This window comes from Bos grunniens, chromosome 2 (genome assembly GCF_055505025.1).
Source record: "Bos grunniens cultivar Pamir isolate PY7600 chromosome 2, Bosgru_T2T1.0, whole genome shotgun sequence".
Lineage (NCBI taxonomy): Eukaryota > Metazoa > Chordata > Mammalia > Artiodactyla > Bovidae > Bos > Bos grunniens.
Window position 1 is genome coordinate 119,011,604 of NC_141166.1, and position 25,465 is coordinate 119,037,068.

Consider the following 25,465-nt stretch of genomic DNA (forward strand, 5'->3'; position numbering starts at 1 on the left):
ATATGGAATACTCTGTAGGAAGTAATAAAACAGCAATTCTCAGAAAACATTTTTTTTTTTTTTAGAAAATAACTTTATTTGCAAGGATGCTTTAGAAAAAGAGGTTTCTCTGTCTCAGTTCAAAACCAGTTTGGCCCCAAAACTACTTACTGAGTATATGGAGTAATACTCAGCTTCTGTATGAGATCTATAACTGGCTCCTGAGTGGCTCAGGACCCTGAAAAGAAGTAGTCAACTTGTCTGAAACAAGGAGCTTATATTCTGAAAGTCCATTTGTAGTAGAGTGAAAACAATGAATACTTTAATCAGAATCGAGATTTAGAGAACTTTCTGTTATTAATATCTTGGGTAGTTGATAGTTGTAGGTACAGCTAAGTCATGAAGCTCTGGAATACAATGGGCCAACCCTACTAGGCAATGGTTGAACATAACAATGTCAAAGCAATACATTTTTACATGTTTGGGAGGATGGGTTTGGAAGGGTGGTGGGAGAGGAAGCAGCAGATTGTGCTTACCTAGAACAGGTTTTTTTAAAAAATCAAAATGGAGCACCAGAAAACTTAGAAAATCTTTACAGACTCTCACATGTACAAATAAGTCAATTTCCAAACAACAAGACTCAATGGCGAGAGGAACACTGATAGAGGTTGTTCTGCTCCTCCTGCTCTCAACACTTGATGGTTCCATTTTACACATCTAAGCACCTCCAAGTGGTTGCCTGACTGTTAGCAATTACTTTTTGCAAAACTAAGAACATGAAACAAGTTAAGGAAAAAACAAAAGCAAACAGCAAGCAAACTATACAAAACCAGTTTTTACTACTCCACTATATTACTTATAGAAGTGTATTCAAGAGAAATCCATGGAGTTTTCAGTTATTTTTTTTAATGAGTCTCTTACCTTTGCTTTTATTATCAGTTCCTCGTGCTTACGAATAAGCTCCTCATTGTCTGAAAGAGATGTACCTAGACCTTGTTCCTCTAAATCTCTTATAGTTTTCTGAAACCAACATGTGACCTGGGTAAGAAGCAACAAAGAGAGGTCAAATTCAGATATTAGAATAAATGAATCAAAATTCTCCATGTTTTTAAAACTTAAACTACTTCAACTTTTTAAATATAAACTCATGTGTTTCATTAATATGATCAGGTTTTTTCTTCATTTCAATCTTTTCATTTCATTTTTCTTCATTTCAGTCTCTACATGCTTAAGAGAAAAAACAAAATAATACCCCTAAATTATAAAAACAACATATTTCACTGGATCACATAGCTTGAAGAAAATAATTCAAATTCAAAATCTCCTAACAAACAAGAACCAAAAGAGATCCCACACAGTCTATAAACCACGCATTATTTTAGAATATAAATCTTTTCTGTATAAGATGATCAATCTGAGTACAGTTACATTGTTAAGTGAAGATATGAAATAGCATTTGTAGAATTATATTTCTACTATTAGAAGACAATGTACAAATACTTAGTTTGCTACAACTCCTGAATATCTATATCCAAAAAAATGAATGGAGAAGCTACTAAAATTCCACAGACCTTATAAATAGCTAAAGACATAACTTATAATCATTTAGACTTGATTTACAATACGCACCTTACACAGCATTAAAACAACAAATAATAAAAGACATAAAACAAGCTGCATTTTTTTAAGAATGATCATATAAGTTGACATGAGACTGATTTAAAAAAAATTCCCTGATAGCTCAGTTGGTAAAGAATCCACCTGCAATGCAGGAAACCCAAGTTCGATTCCTGGGTCGGGAAGATGTGCTGGACAAGGGATAGGCAATATAAACCAGTCAATCCTAAAGGAAATCAGTCCTGAATATTCATTGGAAGGACTGATGCTGAGGCGGAAGCTTCAATACTTTGGCCACCTGGTGTGAAGAACTGATTCACTGTAAAAGATGTAAAAGATGATGGGAAAGACTGAAGGCAAGAGAAGGGGATGACACAGGATGAGATGGTTGGATGGCATCACTGACTCTATAGACATGAGTTTGAGCAAGCTCTGGGAGTTGGTGAAGTACAGGGAAGCCTGGTGTGCTCAGTCGCAAAGAGTTGGACAGGACTGAGTGACTGAACTGAACTGAGATCAATAACATGTGGCCCCGGGATACAGATTCCTTGTCCCAATTAAAGGAGAGTTGGATTTTTACTCTCAAATCTTATACAGCATTATTCTTATCATCCCATCATAGCTACTTACTCCTAAGAACCCACAACGTGCTAGACAGTTTGCTAGTTGTTTTCTGGGCATCATCTCTTTCTCTCAACAGCTCTATAACAAGTATGATACTATATTGACCTTGCCGACATAAACAGAGGTTAAGCAACTTATCCAGGGCCAATAGTAAATGGCAGAGCTAGGATTTGTCCCCAAACCTTTATTATTCCAAAGTCCATGCTCTTTCCACTGTGCCCTGTTGTTATCTTCAGGTAACAGAAAGTCTTTGGTCATCAAGGGAAATTACTTCACATTTGCGAAATGAATCCCAGCAGCCCACTCAAAGTGGTGGGCATTGTCCAGAATATACTCTGTGTCTTTCTCCAGCCTACTTTATCTTGGCTGCAGCAGCCTCAGGATTTCTCTGTATTTTTATAACATGGAGGAATGTGGCCAGGGAGAAAGCTAGGTTAGTCCTGAAGTCCTGAAGGTCCATACAATAAACATATATCCGCCCCCCCACCCACATACACACACTACAGAGAAGTCAAGTTAGGGATTACTTAGGATAATACCCTCCATTACTGTTACAGGGCTGATAACATCACACAGCTAGATCTATACTTGGTATAGATCTAGACCAAGTATATAGACCAAGACTTAGCATTTTCCAGCATGGAATAAGCAGTCAAGTGGGCAGCAAGAAGGTTTCTCCAGCTTTCTGCTAATTGGAAACCTTTGTTAACCAGCATTTTAGGCTAGTGTCAGTGCAAAGAAAAGACTGATAGTGACCCTGAAGCAGTTTCCATGTGAAGTCGGCCTCATTCTCTTCAGAATATTTGGTACTCTGTGCATAATACAGCCATTAGCCAGTGCCCACATCTAAAGTACTGTGTTTATGTGTTTATAACTCTCTGAAGGTGGTTTGTCTTTCTGGCAGCCCAGAAATTAGACCTAAATGATATGTATTGCATGCATATTAGAACCCTTGGAGAGTATTTTATCAAGAGCTACCAAATTTGTACATTAATTTATTAAATTGCATTAAAAATCTCACAAAAGATGCTATAGGCCTGCATAAAAACAAAAAAAGGGATGATTTAAGGGTTTTATCAAAGAAAAATGGCTCATGAATATAACTAACTTTCAGAAATCCTTTATTTTATTAAGTGCCAGGAGTGAGCTTCATCTATTTTTATCTAAAGTAGTAGGAACTCAGAAATCTCAAGAATGCTTTAATAGGGAAAGTTAATACAGAATCTGAGTGAAGAAAACATGGGGACAAACAGGTGCTCACTAATCTCTAAAAACAGGTGAGAAGTCTGATCCCTCAGATAATCCTGTTCGATTTTGTGAGTCAAAGATTTGTCATCTAACACATGTCAACAGTGATGAATGCCAGGAAGGAGTCAGTTATTTTGATTTTTTAAGGTATCTTCTGACATCATCCCCTAGATTTGGCAAATACTATTTTAACGTCCAAAGGATACTACTCCTTTGGGCATGCCCATACAAATTTCCTATAAGAGAATGTAGTTCAAGACCTACAGTGGTATTCCATATATCCTGGTCATACACCTGCCTAACAAAGCATACCAAGTCTCTAGGGCTATACATTTTTACTACCCAAATGCACCCTGGGAAGAAACTTGAAAACGAAGTGGCATAACACTCAGAAGAAAATGGTTCATCATGGGGGTGTTAAATCTCATCATGAGGCAGTCAAACACATGAGCAGCATCTTAGACCAGATTTACTTTATGTGCTGTGAGATACACACAGAATAGACTGAGTCTTTCTGATGTAAAAGCAAGACACCCCAAATAACCAACAGCATGTCAACCATAATGTAAATCAGTCACTGTATCCTGTGCGTAGCGACTGCAGACAGCTACATAGATACTCCAAGAACACTTTCTATAAGCATTAGATTATATCAGCAGTTATCCCAAAGCCTGAGTGATAAGGACACTAAATGATGCATCAGGACATTCTTTGAACATGGGCCCTGCAAAAGGATAAAAAACAGGAGTTGAGAGCTGGAAACATGTGGAAAGAAAGAAAGAACAAAAATTCAGAGTGTGTACCGGGCATTGATTCTGGGTGATGATGGACTAAGGGGGAAAATGAGAATATCATTCCTTTCTCTTCCCGGTTCTTACCTTTTGGATTGATCTAAGTGATGTGTTTGTGGTCATCTCACCTGTCTGACATGAGATTCTAAGTACTCAGTGCTCAGAGGATGTAGAACTAAGGTGGAGAAGGAGTGGGGTAGATTTTTTTGCAGAGGGGAGGTGGGGATTGGAAAGAAACACCTACCAGAGGGTGAAGGAAGACAGAGTGAAGAGGAAGGGACATCAACAAAGATGCACAGCAAGAGTAATCAGGGATGTTCAGTAAAAACCAAGGGGTGCCTTGGAAGTTAAATAGAGATACCAGGAAAACTCAGTCAAATGGTACAGACCTGCATTGTCCTAAACAAGCAGCTACTAACCACACATGGCTATTGAGTACTTGGAATGTGACAAACTCAAATTGGGATATGCTCTAAGTATAAAATGCACAAATGATTTCATATAGTTAGTATAAAAAATAATGAAAATATATTGTTAAGAATGTTAATATTGATTCAATGCTGAACTACTATTTTAGATATGTTGGATTAAACAAAATGTGTTCTTGCTTTTCACTTTTTTATGTGTGTGTGTGTGTGCATGCTCAGTCACTTCAGTTGTGTCCAACTCTTTGTGACCCTATCAACTGTAGCCTGCCAGGCTCCTCTGTCCGTGGGATTCTCCAGGCAAGAATACTGGTGTGAGGTGCCACGCCCTCCTCCAGGGGATCTTCCTGACCCAGGGATCGAATCTATGTCTCCTGTGTCTCCTGCATCGCAGATGGATGCTTTATCATTGTGTCACCTGAGAAGCCCATTTTTACATGGCTTTTTACCTTTTTTCACTTTTCAATGTAGCTAAGAGAATGAAAAAATCACATTTATGGCTTATATTGTATTTCTTATTGGATGCTTCTATAATTTAAGGATATTCAGAATATCCTTAATCTGTTAAATGTAGATCTAAGGACTAAGTATTACAGACAATTTAAAATAGCAGAATCAAGAGAACAGTGGGATGAGATACTGGTTGGTAAACATGAATGGGTCACTGAGTAGGGGTGAGGCAGTAAAACTAATGTCTCTTTTGAAGAAGTTTATTGGCTAAGGAAAGCGGGGCTCAGACAACAGCTTTGAGGAAAGCAGAGGTAACGTAACAGATGGGTTCTTCCCAACTTTTTTTATTTGATTAGATGAGATGTAAGCATTTCAGTCTGGGGAACTGAAGATGCGTTAAGCAGGACTGAGGCAGGAATGTACCAGAATGAGTGGGGAGTTTAGAAGAGAACACTACTGAACTTATCAGCTTTGGGCAAGGACAGGCTAGTTTTTGCAATATTGAATAACCCAGTCTCACCTTGACCCCTGCTGGGAGATAAGAATGAGGAAAGAGAGTGAACAGGGCCTTCCTAGATCAGGGTCAGGTATTACTCCAGGCAGGTCTCAGATTTTCTCGAGCAATCTTTACACCTCCTACAAAGGAGACAGTTGCTTTTTCAATAGATAAATAGGATAAGCAAGTCATTCAAGGTCACGCAGGCAACGAGAGGAGAGTCCCACAGCGTGAGGCAGAAGGGCTGTGGTCAGAGAGCTCCCTTCCACCACATCTGTCTGGAGAACCGAAGAAGTCCAGAGAAGAGGGAATGGTTCTTATTAGGCTATGTTTATGAATGTTCTTAAGAGAAAACCAAAACGCAACACTATAGTTACAGAGTTTAATTCTAATATGGAAGTAAGTCCTGTGAATAATCACGGGGCCTCAATGGAAACGCCGCATTAGAGAGAACGGACATGTGGGCCAGGCCTGCCAGAAGCACTGCCTCAGAGGAAGAGCCCGATGAGGATAAACTGAGAATCCCCATTCCCAACAGCACACCCCAAAGTCAGGACTGAAACAATGGGAACAAAAGCAATAGAAAAATGCTCTGTCAAGGACAAACGACTCAGGTGGCAAGAAGGTGAACTTTTGCTACACTCAAAGCTAGGCATCACATGACCATAAACTTTCCTGGTCTCTTTTTCTGCACTTGGTTCTACAATCCGAAGTCAGATCTTATTTTTTTGATCTCTGTTTAAAACTATGCTGGAGGAGCCAAGCTAGCAATAAGCAATTCAAACATCTTAACAGAAATGCTTAAGGGAAGATGAAAATCTCTACAAAGTCCTTTCATTCTCTTTTCCACATGCAGAACAGTTTTTGTCAAACAACAAGCTAATAGAAACAAAAAAACGGATAAAGGAGGGGAAAGGCATCAGTTATGTATCTTCTTCAACTCAAGATGTTCTGATAGTCTTTCAATTATCAAAATAAAAGGTGGTTTCAATTATAGTTGATGGCCACAGGTGACAGTTCTAATGTCTGGTTTGATCCTGAAGACATGCTAGTATTATAACAACCATTTTAGCTTCCACAAGCTTTTCCTTTTTTACAGTAGGGAAACCAGTTGCTATTATTTTGTATTAGGCAATCTCATCAAATGTGCTCTGTATATAGCTAGGCAATAACCAGACTTCAAATATCCATTAGCTCCATTAGGAGATAATACATATTAGAGGGGGGTTGCCTTGTGGCTTAAATGGTAAAGAATCCAGCTGCAATGCGAGAGACCTGGATTCGATCTCTAGGTCAGGAGGACCCCCTGAAAAAGGAAATGGCATGAAATTTTTGTCTTTGATGTTTGCATTTGAGGGCTCAGAAGCAGGGAAAGAAAGAATTTCCTGCCCAAAATGTGGCTTGAGATGTATTCTCGGACTGATCTAATTATTGGCTTGTTATTATTTGGACTTCATCTCAGATTCTAGGAGCACAAAGCTCACAATCTTCTTATGTGGAACTTGGAAGCCCTCCGTGAATTACTGAAGTCAACTGGAAGGCATTAGCATCTCCTCAACAAATTATCAAATCCCAGTATTCTCTATTGATGGGCAGTAGGAAAGCTAAAATACATTGCTTGTCTTGAGGCAAAATTTCTGTTACTTCAACAGCTTTGCAGATAATCTATCTCCCTGTCTGGAATCATAATTTTATGTATTTAATTATTCTGACTTGTGCTAACATATCTGTCTTCTGATTATTTTGACTTATGTTAATGTATCACTTCTCTTGTCACATCTATATTTCAAGAAAAATGACATTAAGGACTTCTTCTTTTCCCAAGATTGCCCTCAACTCTTGTTTGTGTTTAGGCAGTTTCTTAACTTCCAACTACTTAAACAGTGGAAACTATTTAATCCAACAAATAAAATCAATACAGTGGTAGTTTCTGGACCTAAATTCTATTTCTAGCATTAACTCTGAGCCATTAAGAAGAATCCTACCAGCAGCAGAAGAAAGTCTTTTTTTCAAGAAAGGAAACAGAGACCCAGCCCAGTGTCCGAGTAATGTGCATCTCTGCTTAAGATATCTAGGGTGTGATTTTCCCAGTACAATTTACTTTCCACCCTAAATGATCTGGAGGCATTTGCAGTATATGTGCATATGAGAAAGAGAAAGAGAGAGAGAGAGAAAGAGAGAGAAGGGAGAAAAACATACAGGTCTACTTGGGAGTGAGACCAAAGTTTGACATTTTCATTTTATCATCCCAGATCCTAGGTCATGCGCCTGATGGAGTTCACACTGAAGCTCTGGCCGAAACACTGGGTTGTCGGGAAAAAGTGAGAATCAGAAACTATCATACAAACAGATAAACAACTATTACATTTTAAAGTGTGTTTTATCCTTTTAATGTGTGCTGTTTAGTTTATTTGCTTATGAGTCACCCTATGAAAAGCACTACTATTAACCGGGCTTCTTTGTTCATCTCTGGGAACCATGTACATGAGGATGGAGGAGACTGAGTTCTACTCCCTGTATGGTATGGGGAGGCAGTGGTGTTGAGAAAAGGAAAGCCAACAGTTTCCGGCGCCAGAGGTAGGGGAAAAAAGGGCTCAGGGTGCTGGAAAGATACAGGCACACAGCTTAAGGAGCGGCCGCTAACCTGGATATACAATGGAAAGAGGCATGCAGTGGGAGCCGTGCGGAGCTTTTTCTAGGCAGCATACACAGGAAACAGCTATGTCGGCAGTCTTACCATGGGTGAGAAGGTAATTCAGTTGCAGTGCATGTCACCCAATCCTCTTACCAACCTTAAGTAATGGTGTCTAATTAAAATGCTGTGAAGCCATCAGTCCAACTGAACGGAATATTGAGGAGAAAAACTAAGTTTAATGAAAATGTAATCAATTACAACAGGTATAAATGAGCTAAAGAAATTGTGAAAGGGTGGAGAAAGGGAGAGGAAAATTGATTTTTAACCTAATTTTACAAACAAAGTTGAGCTTTCGAATAAAATAGTCTGGATACTAAGCCATGAAATGGCATTTATTCCCCCTCCACATAATTTTAGAAAGCTGAGATTATTGAATGATTTAGAAAACTGGTATGGGATCTAGCTAATTTGGTGATTATCCAGTAAAGCTCAGAAAGTAATCATCAAAAGATGTAGTGATATGCTGAACATGTGGACATTTATTGAGCACTGACATATATCAAGTGGTGCTCCAAGAATTTTTACATATATAATCTTGTTTATTTCTGTAACAAATTTATAAATAGATATTGTTATTATTCCCAATTTATAGAAAAGGAAACTGAGGCACAGAGATTGAGTAACTTGCCCAAAGTCATATCATAAGTAAATGTGAAATTTGGGATTGCTATCCACACCATCTGTACCAGAGCCCCTCTGTTACTACATTTGACAGGCAATGCCATTGAAAGTAATGGTGGGAACATGCATTTTAATAAGGAGGGGGTTCTATTGCTTTCAAAATCACATGCTTTTCCTACAAATACTAAGATATTTTGCATAACTTAGAGTGAATTCTAGAAATAGTTTATGTGCTAAAAAGGAAATTCTGTGATAAATTTTAATCTATGAGGATTTGGAAACTCACGGATATCTGTCACTGGACCAAACTATCAGATACCAGAATCCATTAATAAGTTAATTCAACCCTTATTTTGGTCTTATGTCACCCAATGACAAAACGCTATCTTCACTGTAGGGGAGTGGATAAATTAGGAGTTCAGGATTAACGTATACACACTACTGTATATGAAATAGGTAAACAAGGACCTACCTGTTTAGCACAGGGGAATACATTTAATATCTTTTAACAATCTATAATGGAAAGGGCTTCCCTTTCCATTATATGTACACACACATACATAAACACACATATATATAAAACTGAATCACTTGCTGTACACTTGAAACTAACACAACATTGTAAATTAACTATACTTCAATTTAAAAAATTAAGCTAAATTCAAAGATTTTTAAAAACTTATTTAGCACAGGGGAATACATTTAATATCTTTTAACAATCTATAATGGAAAGGGCTTCCCAGGTGGCACAGTGGTGAAGAATCTGACTGCCAATGAAGGAGATACAAGAGATGCAGATTTAATCCCTGGGTTGGGAAGATCCCATGGAGTAACCCATTAACTGGAAATGGCAACCCATTCCAGTATTCTTGCCTGGAAAATTCCATGGACAGAGAAGCCTGGAGGTCTACAGTCCATGGGGGGTCACAAAGAGTCAGACACAACTGAATGACTGAGCATACACACATGATGGAAAAGAATGAAAAAGAATGTATATAGATATACACACACATACATACACATATATATAAAACTGAATCACTTGCTGTACACTTGAAACTAACACAACATTGTAAATTAATTATACTTAATTTTAAAAATTAAGCTAAATTCAAAGATTTTTTTAAACCCTCACTGTGTTGTATCCACTAAGCTAGGCAATTTTTTGTTAGTTCATATTAATTTAAGCTGGTCAACCATTCAAGCTCTAAATCCTGGTTAGAAGGTAGTATCATTTAAAGGAGAATATGCATGTATGTGCACACATCTGTTGGAGAAGGAAATGGCAGCCCACTCTAGTGTTCTTGCCTGGAGAATCCTGTGGATGGAGGAGGCTGGAGGGCTGCTGTCCACAGGGTCACACAGAGTCGGACACGACTGAGGCGACTTAGCATGCATGCATGCATTAGAGAAGGAAATAGCAACCCACTCCAGTGATCTTGCCTGGAGAATCCCAGGGACGGGGGAGCCTGGTGGGCTGCCGTCTATGGGGTCATACAGAGTCGGACATGACTGAAGCGACTTAGCAGCAGCAGCAGCATACATCTGTGGACACACACATAGGGTTTTACAGTTGCCCAGCAGGTACAAGACATGTACCCTGATGCTGTGCTTACACTGTCATTGCAGATGTCATTTTAATTGCCTATTGACATGTGATTATGATATATGTGGTACTCAAATTTAAAAAACTTCCAAATATGAATTCTATTACCCACTTTTCTTCCCACAAAGATGGGTATCTTGTAAGCCATATGTGATCTGGGTAGTAAAAAGATTATCTGTCTTTATGTCTTATTTAATTCTCCTAGATGTCCTTGATAGTGTCTTGCACAAAAAGACCATGAATAACTTCGTTTTAATTTATTTGTTTGTCTCACTTATTCCTGATTGGAGCAATTGAGAAAAATTACATTCATAAATCTTATTGCCAAGATAATTAATTATGCACGAAATACTCCAAGCTGCTTCTGATTCTCATTAATGAAGCAGATTATCTGCAAAATAAGATGCTGCTGGAGTTGGGAAAAAAGGTCAGCTACTCATATTTAAATGTAAAACAAGTGCACATTCTTACATCCGAAAAACAAAGAGAGGACATGCTATGATTATGCTTTTCAGGCTATCACATCCCAATTAAGATAGAAAAGTATGTGGTCTTCATCTGCTTTTTTTCTGAAATTGATGTAAATTTTAAGTTGCCATCATTGTGGTCACCTAATTTCTTTTCCAAAGGAAATTAGCTGAACTATTACAGTTCAAAAGCATTAGGTTATAAGCACTTAGAAACAGAGGAGTATTAAATGCATCTTTTAAATGGCTCTTATGAGAGAAGATGTATTAGATATTCACACACTCACATGTTATTCATCAGTAATCTTTGCTTAATTCTCCATTTAATGTTCCTTCTTCTTACATGGTTAAAATGATTGACAAAGCTGATATTTTATTAATGGAAGGTTTGACAGTTCCTGTGTTCCCTAAAAAGAAGTACAGAACTGACAAAATTATCTTTACCCTCCAATGAAGCATGTGTCTCTGTGGTTCCAGTGTTCCAGGCTTTATGGGGTAGTTCATCCGGGAACATGACAATCACAGAACTCAAACTACTAACAGAGTCACATTCAATTTGGTGTCCCTGCTGCTAATCTTCCTCAGTGTATCTTCAACAAAACTTTAACATAGACCATTCAGGAAAAACTTGAAAACTTAGGTAAGATAATTATGCTTCTATCTACCTGGATTTAAAAATCTTTCCTGTTCACATAATTATCAATATAGTAAATCTCACTTATTATTTATAATAGTGAGAAACTGAAGAGACTCTACTTCCACATCAATAAGATATTAAATTGTGCTACATTCAGAGAGTGAAATACAACATGAAAATTATCTATGGTATTTTTGACACAAGACTATGTCTAGGACATGTTTAATTTGAGTATTAGGTAATAAGATAACAGATAATATGCATAGGTTATTAGTTTTTGTTTGCTTGTTTTGCTATTTCTTTAATAAATGTATGTGTGCCTGTGATATACTCATGCTTGGATAAAAGTCTAAAACACAGCAGAAGTCAAATGTTAATTTGCAATTATTTGTATGGATAGTAATCTAATCTGTAGTTTTAACTCATTAATAGATAAACATTAAATCAAAAGCAGAAAAATACAATTCTATTTTTTTTGAATTGCTAATTGAGTTTCCATTAAACAAGTATGGCTAAGATCATAAAAGTGACTTATTTGATCATACCCTGTGAAAGCAAAATAAATAATGAATTTAGCCTTTAATGCAAGACCAATCTTTCTGAGAGCAAAGATGAGTAGGATTGGGGGAGCATGTAATGCATTGAGTCTTCACTGTTCTTTTCAGACGTGATGATAAAAAAAAGCTAATACTAATATTGCATTTTCCATGTACCAGGTACTGTTCTAGCACTTGACATACAATAGCTCGTTTTATTACCTCATATTTTACAGAAGGTTCATTTGATGGGTTGAGATGAGAAAAGACATTTGATGGGTTTCCCTGATGAGAAAACTCAGGGAGGTTAAATAATTGCACAGGTACTCAACTGGTAAATGGCAGAGTCAGGATTCGAATGCAGTCAACAAGCTCCAATACTTTGGCCACCTGATGCAAAGAACTGACTCACTGGAAAAGACCCTGAGGATGGGAAAGGTTGAAGGCCAGAGGAGAAGGGGATGACAGAGGATGAGATAGATGGTTGGAATCACCAACTCTATGGACATGGGTTTGAGTAAGCTCCAGGAGTTGGTGATGGGCAGGGAAGCCTGGGGGGCTGCAGTCCATGGGGTCACAAAGAGTCAGACACGACTGAGTGACTGAACTGAACTGAACAAGCTGGTCCCAGGATCTGTGATCATAAAAGCACAATGAAACAACAGTGACCATTATTAAACACATGAGCTGCTGCTACTGGTACTTGTGAAAGAAAACATAACGTGGGGTGTTTTAAGACAGAGAGTCTTAAATTTTATATGTAAGGAAAGGATTAATTTATTTATTGATACACTTTAAAAATTTATTTTTTGGTCTCATGATCTTTTTTTTTTTTCTTTTGGACACACACGGCACATGGGATCTTAGCTCCCTGACCATGGATCAAACCCATAATCCTTGCAGTAGAAGCACAGAGTTTTAACCACTGGACTGCCAGGAAAGTCCCTCATGACCTTTTTATAAAAATTCTTATTGAAATATAGTTGATTTACAATGCTGTGTAAGTTTCAGATATATAGCAATATATATATTTATATATACACACACAGACATAATCAGTTATAAATATATATATGCATATATATTAGATTTTTTTCCTTTACAGGTTGTTACAATACAGTGAATATACTCCTTGTGCTATATAGTAGGTCCTTACTGGTTATCTCTTTTACATATAGCAGTGTGTATATTTTAATCCCAAACCCCTAATTTATCCCTCCCCCTATTTCCCTTTGGTAACCATAAGTTTGCTGTCTATAGGTTTATTTGTGTTTTGTAGACAGGCTCATTAATATCACTTTTTTAGATTATAAATATAGTGATATCGTATGATATTCATCCTTCTCTGTCTGACTTACCTCAGACATGTATGATAATCTTTAGGTCCATCCATGGTGCTGCAGATGGCGTTATTTCCTTCTTTCTATGGCTGAGTAATATTCTATTGTTTATACATACCACATCTTTATCCATCACCTTTTGAGGGACATTTAGGTTGCTTCCATGTCTTGGCTATTGTAAACAGTGCTGCTATGAAGACTATGATCAAAACCATCCCACAGAAAAAGAACTGCATGAAGGCAAAGTGGTTGTCTGAGGAGGCTTTACACACAGCTGAGGAAAGAAGAGAAGCAAAAAGCAAGGGAGAAAGGGAAGATATACAAACAGAGAAGAGCAAGGAGAGATAAAAAGGTGTTCTCAAATAAAGAATGCAAAGAAATAGAGGAAAAAAATAGAAAGGGAAACACTAGAAATCTTCAAGAAAATTGGAGAATCAAGGGAACACTTCATGGAAGGATGGGGAGGATAAAGGACAGAAACGGTAAGGATCTAACAGAAGCAGAAGAGATTAAAAAGAGGTGGCAAGAACACACAGAAGAACTATACAAAACAAGGTCTTAATGACCCAGATAGCCACGATGGTGTGGTCATTCACCTAGAGCCTCATATCCTGGAGTCAGAAGTCAAGTGGGCCTTAGGAAGCATTACTACAAATAATGCTAGTGGAGATAATGGAATTCCAGCTAAGCTATTTCAAGTCCTAAAAGATCATGAATTTAAAGTGCTGCACTCAATATGTCAGCGAATTTGGAAAATTCAGCAGTGGTCACAGGACTGGAAAAGGTCAATTTTCATCCATTTCTAAGAAGGGAAGTGCCAAAGAATGTACAGACTACCGTACAACTGTGCTCATCTCACATGCTAGTAAGGTTATGCTCAAAATCCTTCAAGCCAGGCTTCAGTAGTATGTGAACTGAGAATTTCCAGAAGTACAAGTGGGGTTTAGAAAAAGTAGAGGAACCAGAGATCAAATTGCCAACATTCTTTGGATCATAGGAAAAGCAAGGGGATTTCAGAAAAACATCTACTTCTGTTTCACTGGCTACACTAAAGCTTTTGACTGTGTGGATCACAACAAACTGTGGAATATTCTTAAAGACACGGGAATACCAGACTACCTTACCTGTCTCCCGAGAAACCTGTATGCAGGTCAAGATGCAACAGTTACAACTGAACATGGAACAACGGACTGGTTCAAAATTGGGAAAGGACTACAAGTCTGTAAAATGTCATCCTGCTTAGTTAACTTACATGCAGAATACATCATGTGAAATGCAGCCAGGATGCATCACCAGTTGGAATCAAGATTGCCAGGAGAAATATCAACAACCTCAAATAGGCAGATGATAACACTCTAATGGCAGAAAGTGAAGAGGACCTAAAGAGCCTCTTGATGAGGTGAAAGAGGAGAGTGAAAAAACTGGCTTAAAATTCTGCATGAAAAAAACTAAGATCATAGCAACAAGTCCTATTACTTCATGGCAAATAGATGGGGAAATAGTGGAAACAATAACAGATGTTATTTTCTTAGATTCTAAAATCATGGCAAATGGTGACTTTAGCCAGAAAATTAAAAGATGCTTGTTCCTTTGAAGTAAAGCTATGACAAACAGAGACAGTGTATTAAAAAGCAGAGACATCACTTTGCCCACAAAGGTCCATATAGTCAAAGCTATGATTTTTCCAGTAGTCATGTATGGATGTGAGAGTTGGACCATAAAGAAGGATGAGCACTGAAGAACGGATGCCTTCAAATTGTGGTGCTAGAGAAGATTCTTAAGAGTCCCTTGGACATCAAGGAAATCAAACCAGTCAGTTTGAAAGGAAAATCAACCCCGAATATTCATTGGAAGTACTGATGCTGAAGTTGAAGCTCCAATATTTAGGTCACCTGATGCAAATAACTGACTCTTCGGGAAAGACTGATGCTGGGAAGGACTGAAGGCAAAAGGAGAAGAGGGCAGCAGAGGATGAGATGGTTGGATAGCTTCAAGGACCCAATAGACATGAATCTGAGCAAACTCCAGGAGATAGTGAAGGACAGGGAAACCTGGCATGCGGCAGTCCATGGGGTCACAAAGACTTACTGGCAGAACAACAACAACACGAACACTGGGGTGCATGCATCTTTTCAAATCATAGTTTGTTCCAGATACATGCCCAGGAGTGGGGTTGCTGGATCACATGATAACCCTGCTTTTAGTTTTTTAAGGACCCTCCATATTGTTCCCCACGGTGGCTGAACCAATTTACACTCCCACCAACAGTGTAGGAGGGTTCCCTTTTCTCCATATCCTCTCCAGTATTTACTATTTTTAGACTCTTTGGTGACAATCACTGTGACTTGTTTGAGGTGATACCTCTCTGTTGTTTTGATCTGCATTTTCTAATAATTAGCAATGCTGAGCAAGAACCTTTTCATGTACCTGTTGGCCAGATGTATGCCTTCTGTGGAGAAATATCTATTTAGATCTTCAGCCTATTTTCTGATTGGGTTGTTTTCTTGTTTTGTTTTGTTTGATACTGAGCTGTATGAGTTATTTGTATATTTTGGAAATAGACCAGTTTTACTTAAAATTTATCCTTAAGATAATTACTAGATTGATTTTGGTTCTAGACTATTAAGAGTAGAGTCTAAATGAAAGCCTGGTACTTGTAACCACAAGCGTGAATTCTTAAAGCCTTACTATACCTATGGCGGCCTCTAAAAACTAAATAGTTTTAAGAGACTTAGACACATGTAACAACAGTAATGCCAAACTCAGGGGGATGAATAGAAATGAAAAGAGAAAAAATTCATAAGTTGTAAGGTATATCCAAGAACAGCGATGACAAGAAAACTAATATTTATTAAGCATCTTTTAAAATGGTAGGCATTGTGCTCCGTGCTTTACACATGTTCCTTGGTATTTACCCAAATGAATTAAAAACTTATGTCCATACAAAAACCTGCACATGGAATACTTATTACAGCTTTATTCATAACGGTCAAAGCTTAGAAGCAACCAAGTTATCCTTCAGTAGGTGGCTGACAATGGGATATTATTCAGCGCTAAAAAGAAATGAGTTGTCAAGTCATGAAAAAAATGGATAAATCTTAAATGCATATTAATAAGCAAAAAAAGACAATCTGAAATGGTTACATATTGTACAATTTCAGTAATATGACATTCTGGAAAAGGCAAAACTATGGAGACAGTATAAAGATCAGTTTTTGCCAAGGATTAGGCAGACTGGAATGAATAGGTGGAGCATAGATGATTCTTAGGGCAGCAGAATATTTTGTGTACTAAATGGCTGATATATGTCATTACATATTTTTCCAAACCTATAGAATGTACTGCACCAAGAGTCAACCCTAGTGAAAACTATGGACTTGGACTGATAATAATGTGTCAGTGTAGGTTCATCAATTACAACAAATATACCACTGTGTTGGGGGATGTTGATAGTGGGAGAGGTTGTGCGTGTGTGGGAACACAGGATATCATGTACTTTCTGTTCAATTTTGCTATGAACCTAAAACTTCTCTAACAAATAAATTCTATTTAAAAAAGCACTCCCTCAAAAAGAACACACACTTTCCCCAAAATACAAAGCAATGTAAGTTAGAGAACAACTCACCAAATCAAAAACCTTCTGTAATCTCTTACTTTAGTTATTATCAAGACATCTTTCTGCTTTCTGGGGTTGGCATGGTATCTAGATTTCCCTTAAGCACATGACTAGATTAGATAGTTCATTTTGAATTTTCATGTGGTTATTTATTTTTTACTGCAGAGGATAAGTGGATGATTATTGTCATAATCTCAAAGCAGAAAGGCAAAATTACTACCTTAAAAATAAATAAAACTTACAGTAGCTGCTTTTTCATTCTTGGGAAACTGTTCTGTGTTTTGAAAGCCTCTTTGCAGATAGAATGTCTCTGGATAAGAGAGGTTGTAGTTTAAAAGGGATAAACTACTCTACATGATAAAGTTAGAGGAGCTTTTAATGTATTCTTGGAAGCACTAGAGGTAAGGGTTAGGCATTATGAATTCAGTAGAAAGAAAATAAGTTTCTTTTTAAGTGAACAGCATCTCTGGGAACATGGCTTAAGGTCAGGATTAGGGGAGAAAGGGAAGGACAAAGAGAAGGAGAGGGGTAGAGTGTCATGGAATAGGGAGGTCAAGGAACTCTGGAAATGGTTGTCTGATAAACAACTTTATGTTTTTTCTTGTCCTGAGCATTAATTCTCCTTTGCTGTGCCAGAAAGTGAAAGTGAAAGTGTTAGTCGCTGAGTTGTGCTCAACGCTGTGTGACCCCATGGACTGTAGCCCACCAGGCTTCTCCACCCTTGGGATTTTCCAGGCAAGAATATTGGAGTGGGTTAACATTTCCTTCTCCAGAGGATCTTCCTGACCCAGGGATTGTTCCAGGGTCTCCTGCATTGTGGACAAACCCTTTACTGTCTGAGCCACCAGGAAATCCCTTGCTGTGCCAGAATTCTCAGTTAAAGACTACTGCATTAGATAAAAGAATTCTGAGTAATGAGCATGTAAAGGTGTGGTGGGGGAAGAACTAAACTGGGGAAGGGCTGTGGCTTAGCAGGCAAAGCATAGCAGAAGCAGGACAGCAAATGGTAGCCTAGGCAAAAGGGCTGAGGGTGGAGACGGGCTGAGACATATATAGTGACTTAGAGGAAGAGGCAACAAAATGCAAGATGACTATGTGTCTGGAGATGCCTGCATTTGGGTGTCTGTCCTATGATACCTCCGCAGAGAGGCCTTCTATGATCCCTTCTCTGATTAAAAGTAGATCAACAAAAGGCAAAATTCACTGCCCTAGTTAATCTTCTTTATAGCACTTGTCATTGTTCATTTGTTTATTATTGTACCCCTGGAAGGGGAAATCTCATGGACAGAGGTGCCTGGAGGGCTACAGTCCATGGGCTCACAAACAGTCAGACGTGACTTTGCAACTGAACAATAGCAACAAAAAGCACGAGAACCATGGTTCTCATCTGGGGGTAATTTTGCCCCCCAGGGGACATTTAGCAATGTCTGGAGACCTTTTTGGTTGTTACAATTAGAGTATATTCTACTGGCATCTGATAGGTAGAATGTTGCTCAACACACTGCAGTGCCCAGGACAGCCTCCCAAAGGAATTACCTAGCAGCAACTGTCAATAGGGCTGAGGTTATTGACAGTTAAGCATTAGAAAATGGATTAGAAGGAAAATTCCTAAGGAAATGCATTGAAGGAAAATTCCTAGAGGAAAAAGACTATCTTGTACGTTGTGTATCCCCAGTACTTATATTAGGATCTGGTATACGGTAGGTAGGCCTGGCAGACTACAGTCCATGGGGTCTCAAAGAGTCAGACATGACAGAGTGACTAAGCACAGCAGTACAGCAAACAGTGGGTACTCAATAAGTATTACTTGAAAGGTTAATTGTCATTTAAATCCTCATTTTTCCAGCTTTAAAGAAGAACCAGTTCTCCTGGACTCATATTTGTTACCAGCTCTACGTCAATCTCTCCAGTTTAGACCGGAGCAATAATATAAAGTGTATGAAGAGACCCCTTTCTTATGCATCTAGACCAGGATACCTCCTTCCACATCATTTCTCCCTAAAAATTCCTTCCACTTAATCTGTATGGGTTAAAGCATGGGACTGGGCCAGTTCGAAACATAGCATTAAATATCCTACCTATTTGAGCTGGGGTTTTGCAAAGAGTTCTATCCACTCTTACTCTCAAGTGATTGGGACACAAGGAACATACAGCAAGCACAGTGATGAACGACCAGCGCTGGGCCTATAGTCTGGGTAATGAGCTCTAACAAGCCTGCAACTCATCAACCTCCCACCCCGAATCCCTCTAACCACTGAGCATCCAACCATAGGCCAAGGTTATATTTCTTCACTGGTATCAGAATATTCCTCTAAGAACATTATCTCTATTTCAGGCTGATAGACTTTTACTGGCATTAGCAACAGTCTAGTACAATTCAGCACCATCACACATCTCCAACATTCAAGAAAACCACAACGAACATTTCCTAATTTCAAAAAAATGTATCTAAAAGTAGTGACCTGGATGGAAGCAAGAAAGAGACTCCAACAATAGGACCTAGTCACTTTCAAAACTGCTAGTGGATATCTTCCCATTTAAAAAAGTGAGGATTATAATGAGAAGAAATATAACCTTTGTTTTTATATTATGTGCTTGGGAAAACAACATGGTACTTTGGATCGAAGACCAGAGGATTTGACCATGACAACTGAAAAACTGTCCCAGGAAACAGATCATCCACATAACAAGCCGATTTCGTTAGCCAAGGTCGGGATAACATCAGTGCCCCTTCGGGTTACCTGACTTTCCTGCTGGTCCCACTGACACATCTGCAGAACCTGACTCAGTTCCTGCTGCTGTTGCTTCAGGTACTTGTCTAGTTGCCGCCTCCTGTCTTGGAGAAGTTCAAGAAGACTGTCGATCTTCAGGCAGCTGTTTTGAGCTCCCTGAATCATCTCAGCACTTACATTAGGTCCATCACTCTTGATTTTTTCTATGAAGTCAGTGAGTTCTTGACTTTTGTTTAAAAGGGCTAGAGATCGTTCTAAGAGTTCTAGAGAGAAAAACAACAACAAAAAACAGTGATATGAGCAAGCATTTATATAGTAATAGTTGGACTTTGCATATCATTTAAAATATATGTAAACCTCTATTAAAAATAAGGAATTCAAATACGTAAACATAAAATGCCTCTGATTCAGCTGGTCAGATATCTCAGCCTAACAATTGCTATGATGCCAACTGCCAAGTGGTAGGAGGCTGCAGTTTTCAGCATTAGTATAAATCGGTACAGGGAGTGGAAAGACTCTGAGATTTGAGCACTGGTTCAGTTCGTTTTTAGTGGTACGATGCTGGTGAAGGTGCCTACTCTCCTTGGCACACTCTACATCCTGAGGTGATTGGACCAAGTCTGAGGTTTCAAGGCTCAGTGGATGTGCTGGCCAGGTGCCTGGATGCCAGAGACTATGGCAAAGTGGAAAATACATGCTTAGACTCACAGGATCACTGCCACTAGTGCCAGTCAACTGTGGACGTGAGAGAATACGGGTTCAGTGTTGATAGGGTTTCCAAATTTATAGAGTTATAAACATGGATTTTTATGTAAAAGTTCCTGATTTTTAAATGTTTTGTAATTTCTATTTTAAAACTAAAAAGAATATTGAGGAATAAACAAAGCATGGCTCTCTGGCAACTGGGCCACCAACTTGTGCTCTCTGGAGTAAATAGCATTTTAGGTTTGGGCAACATCTTGTCGAAATGCGAGCTTAAGCCTGAAAATTAAAGGGCCACCAAGGGAGAGAGTGTAGAAGACAGAACTGAGAGTAGCACTGCAAGAGCAGCCTCATTTGGGGATCAACTGGAAGAGCAACTGGGAAACTATCCACTTTCCACAGTCAGAAACCCAGCAGACAATCACGACATATCCCTCACCCTAATTCCATCTCTACTGAGACCTGTCGATTTCACCTTCTATCTCCTGCATCTGTCTGGTTTTCTCTATCCCCAGTACAAAAAGCATCATCTGTTCCCTGAACTTGTGTGTACATGTGCTCAGTAGAGTCCGACTCTCTGTGACCCCATCTACTGTAGCCTGCCAGGCTCCTCTGTCCATGGGATTCTCCAGGCAAGAATACTGGAGTGGGTTGCCATTTCCTCCTCCAGGGGATCTTCCTGACCCAGGGAGGAAGATCCTGTGTCTCCTGCCTTGGCAGGCAGATTCTTTAACACTGTGCCACCTGGGAAGCTCATGTCCACAACAGAAAGTATCATCTGTTGCCTGAATTTGTGTAGTCATCTCTTAATTGCATCTCCCCTCCAATCCAGATATTATCCAGAAAGACTGCTTCCAAACACAGTCTCTCTCTCTCTCTTTCTCGCGCACACGTGCACACGCACACACCCTCCCAATTGCTTCCCATTGTCTTTGAATTAAGGACAGACTCCTTAACATATTTCAGTTCTGGCACGGTCTGGTCCCTATCTTCCTTTCAGATGGTCTCAATCTCTTTACCTCCATCCATATCTTCTTTACTCCACACACAGTTAACTCCCTGTTGCCCCAGAAGTTTTCACTACATTCTTGTCCAGGGACACCATTCTCCTCATCCCTTACTTCTCTACGTTTACTCTACACATACTTCAAGTTTAGTCAATGCTCAATTTCTCAAAGGAGAAATCAGACTGGAACAAATCTTCCTATTCAGTGTTCCCAAACACAATGTTCCTCTCATTCACAGCTCTTTTCACAGCTATAGTTCTATATTTATATGTCAGGTTAGTTGACTAATGTCTGTTTTTGTCACGAGGCTCCAATGCAACATGAGGACATAGGACAATATCACGACTGTATCCTTAGCACTAGTGTGGTGACTGGCACAGGGAGATATTCAATAATTTTTGTAGAAAGCTTGCCTGAAAGTGAAGTCGCTCAGTTGTGTCTGACTCTTTGCAACCCCATGGAGTATAGCCTACCAGGCTCCTCTGTCCATAGGATTTTTCCAGGCAAGAGTACTGGAGTGGGTTGCCATTTCCCTCTCCAGGGGATGTTCTAACAAAACCTGGTCCACTGGAGAAGGGAATGGAAAACCACTTCAGTGTTCTTGCCTTGAGAATTCCGTGAACAGTAATGAAGAGGCAAAAAATAGGACACTAAAAGATGAACTCCCCAGGTTGGTAGGTGCCCAATATGCCACTGGAGATCAGAGGAGAAATAACCCCAGAAAGAAGGTAGAGACAGAGTCAAAGCAAAAACAAAACCCAGTTGTGGATAGGACTGGTGATGGAAGTAAAAAGGATGCTATAAAGAGCAATACTGCATAGGAACTTGGAATGTTAGGTCCATGAATCAAGGCAAATTGGAAGTGGTCAAACAGGAGATGGCAAGAGTGAACACCAACATTTTAGGAAACAGCAAACTAAAATGGACTGGAATGGGTGAATTTAACTCAGATGACCATTGTATCTACTACTGTGGACAAAAATCCCTTAGAAGAAATGGAATAGCTGTCATAGTCAACAAGAGAGTCCAAAATGCAGTACTTGAATGCAATCTAAAAAATGACAGAATGATCTCTGTTCATTTCCAAGGCAAACCATTCAATATCACAGTAATCCAAGTCTGTGCCCTGACCGGTAATGATGAAGTTGAATGGTTCTATGAAGACCTATAAGACCTTCTAGAACTAACACCCAAAAAAAGATGTCCTTTTCATTATAGGGGGCTGGAATGAAAAAGTAGGAAGTCAAGAAACACCTGGAGTAATAGGCAAATTTGGCCTTGGAGTACAGAATGAAGCAGGGCAAAGGCTAATAGAGTTTTGCCAAGAGAATACACTGGTCATAGCAAACACCCTCTTCCAACACACAAGAGCAGACTCTACACATGGACATCACCAGATGGCCAACACTGAAATCAGATTGATTATTTTCTTTGCAGCCAAAGATGAAGATGCTCTATACAGTCAGGAAAATAAGACCAGGAACTGACTGTGGCTCAGATCATGAACTCCTTATTGGCAAATTCAGACTTAAATTGAAGAAAGTAGGGAAAACCACTAGACCATTCAGGTATGGTCTACCTGAATGGTCTAATGGTCTAATCAAATCCCTTACAATTATACAGTAAGGGTTAGTCACTCAGTCATGCCCGACTCTTTGCAACCCCATGGACTTCAGCCCTCCAGGCTCCTCTGTCCATGGGATTTTCCAGGCAAGAATGCTGGAGTGGGTTGCCATTTCCTTCTCCAGGGGATCTTCCTAACCCAGGGATCGAACCCAGGTCTCCCACATTGTAGGCAGACGACTTTACCATCTGAGCCACCAGGGAAGTCACTGAAATCAAATGTATTAAAAAGGGGGAAGAATTATGAGAACTAAAGATGCTAGAGATCAGCAGTCCTTCAGAGATATAAAAAAGAAATGTTGGAAGACTTGGGGTTTTGAGATGGGTAAGTAATAGAAACAAAAGCCAAGTTACCGGGTTGAGAAGTGGAAAAGCAATGATGAAGTCAATAAGAAAGGACAATCTGTGAAACATCTGTGGCTAGAAGGAAAATAAGGATAAACCATCAGCAGAGTTGAAGACGTGGCCTTTTATTTTCAGATGGGAGAACTGTGAAGAGTACCCAGAGAGTAAGTATGTAACTCTATCAGAAAGGGACTGTGCATGCGAAGTCATTTCAGTCGTGTCGACTCTGTGCAACCCTATGGACTGTAGGCCGCCAGGCTCCTCTGTCCATGGGATTCTCCAGGCAAGAATACTGGAGTCGGCTGCCATTTCCTACTCCAGGGAATCTTCCTGACCTGGGGATCAAACCTGAGTCTCTTAGTCTGCTGCACTGGCAGGCAAATTGTTTACCCAAGTGTCATTTGGGAAACCCCGAAATGGGCTAGTCAGTGCTAAAAGCCATATTCTCGTCACTAGCTCAGTGTTCTCCTCACTGCACTATGGCTCTCTACTTTAGCAGTCTAGCATCTGGCAGTTAACAACGCAGCAATGACTGTGGTAGTTGGGCCAACTGATTCTTCACTGACACCTTTTTTTGAGAGCTAAAGAGAAACTGACATACTCTGAGATAAAAAGGAAAGGATTTGAAACAGTTTATGCTACATGACCTAGATTTGTCCAATAAAGTATTAGATAACCTTATCTGCTCAGAGCAAGACAGGAGGGGTTAGGTACACTGGGCAATTTGACTGAGAATTAATAATACAAAGTAACAAACACCAAAAACAACCATATCCTTGAAGCAGGACAGGAATAAGATGAATCATGTAGAAGAAGAAAACTCAGGGAGCGGATTAAAATTAAAGTCAATCCTCACATGGAGAAAGGGAAGCAAACATGAAAAAACGGGAGCAGCAGGGACAGAAAAAAAACAGATCTGTCTAGAAAAAGCTGTTATGCAGAAGGGAAAGGAAGAACTCGAAAACGAGGTGAAAACAGGTTATAGAAGTCCTTGCCTATCAAACTAAGGAGTTTTGACTTGTAGAGTCTTAATGTAATCAATAGTACATCTGATTCTCCATGTATAGGTACACACATTTGCTTTACATTGAACAGCTTGTTATGATACTGAACAGTTACACACATACATACACATATACAAAAAGTATGGGCAGGTGTGGGGTTTTCACATATACCATATGCTTTTCTTCCTTTTGTTAGCCAGCTCTTAAACATTAGACTTTTCAGTTAAGAGAAGGAAGCAGAGCTTTCCAGGCTCAGGGTATTGTAGACTGACAATAGGTCAGGCCAACCTGTCCTAATCACCACAGAATACATAAAAGTACCCAAAATTTTCATTTGCAATCTTTTTCTGGTTTGCTGTTTCAATTTCTGCCCAAAGAGTATAACCACTACCATGGTCCCAGCAGGCATGTAGGCTCCTGAGCCAGGTTAACTTGAAAAGGCACCCAGACCATAGTCAGTCTGTTACCTTCTACTACAGTGGCCCCTGGAGTGGATAAATGGTTCTCTAAGTTTTCTCTGTCAGTTCCTTTGGTTCTTTCTCTGTCAGATTCTTACGTCTTACATTTTTTAAAAGTTTATGTGGAGAGTTATGACAAAATGTGGTCCACTGGAGAAGGCAATGGAAAACCACTTCAGTATTCTTGCCTTGAGAACCCCATGAACAGTATGAAAAGGCAAAAAGGTAGGACACTGAAAGAGGAACTACCCAGGTTGGTAGGTGCCCAATATGCTACTGGAGATCAGTGGAGAAATAACTCCAGAAAGAATGAAGAGACGGAGCCAAAGAAAAAACAACACACAATTGTGGATGTGATTGATGATGGAAGCAAGGTCCGATGCTGTAAAGAGCAATATTGCATAGGAACCTGGAATGTTAAGTACATGAATCAAGGCAAATTGGAA

At 39.2% G+C, this 25,465-nt stretch overlaps 1 protein-coding gene across 8 annotated transcripts in view; it reads right to left on the reverse strand.

Annotated features, from left to right (window-relative positions):
* CCDC141 (coiled-coil domain containing 141) overlaps positions 1–25,465 on the reverse strand; it is a 225,572-nt gene that overhangs the window by 121,826 nt on the left and 78,281 nt on the right. For 7 of the 8 annotated variants that reach the window (XR_015148410.1, XM_086360959.1, XM_086360952.1 and 4 more), the window contains exons 5-6: positions 19,890–20,143; positions 901–1,017 (exon numbers count right to left, since the gene is read on the reverse strand). Coding sequence is in view for 7 of the 8 variants with exons in the window: in XM_086360959.1 (XP_086217085.1) it covers positions 901–1,017; positions 19,890–20,143 (371 nt within the window). In the remaining variant the exon portion in view is untranslated. The remainder of the gene's footprint in view (positions 1–900; positions 1,018–19,889; positions 20,144–25,465) is intronic. The other variant, XM_086360957.1, reaches the window with a different exon arrangement.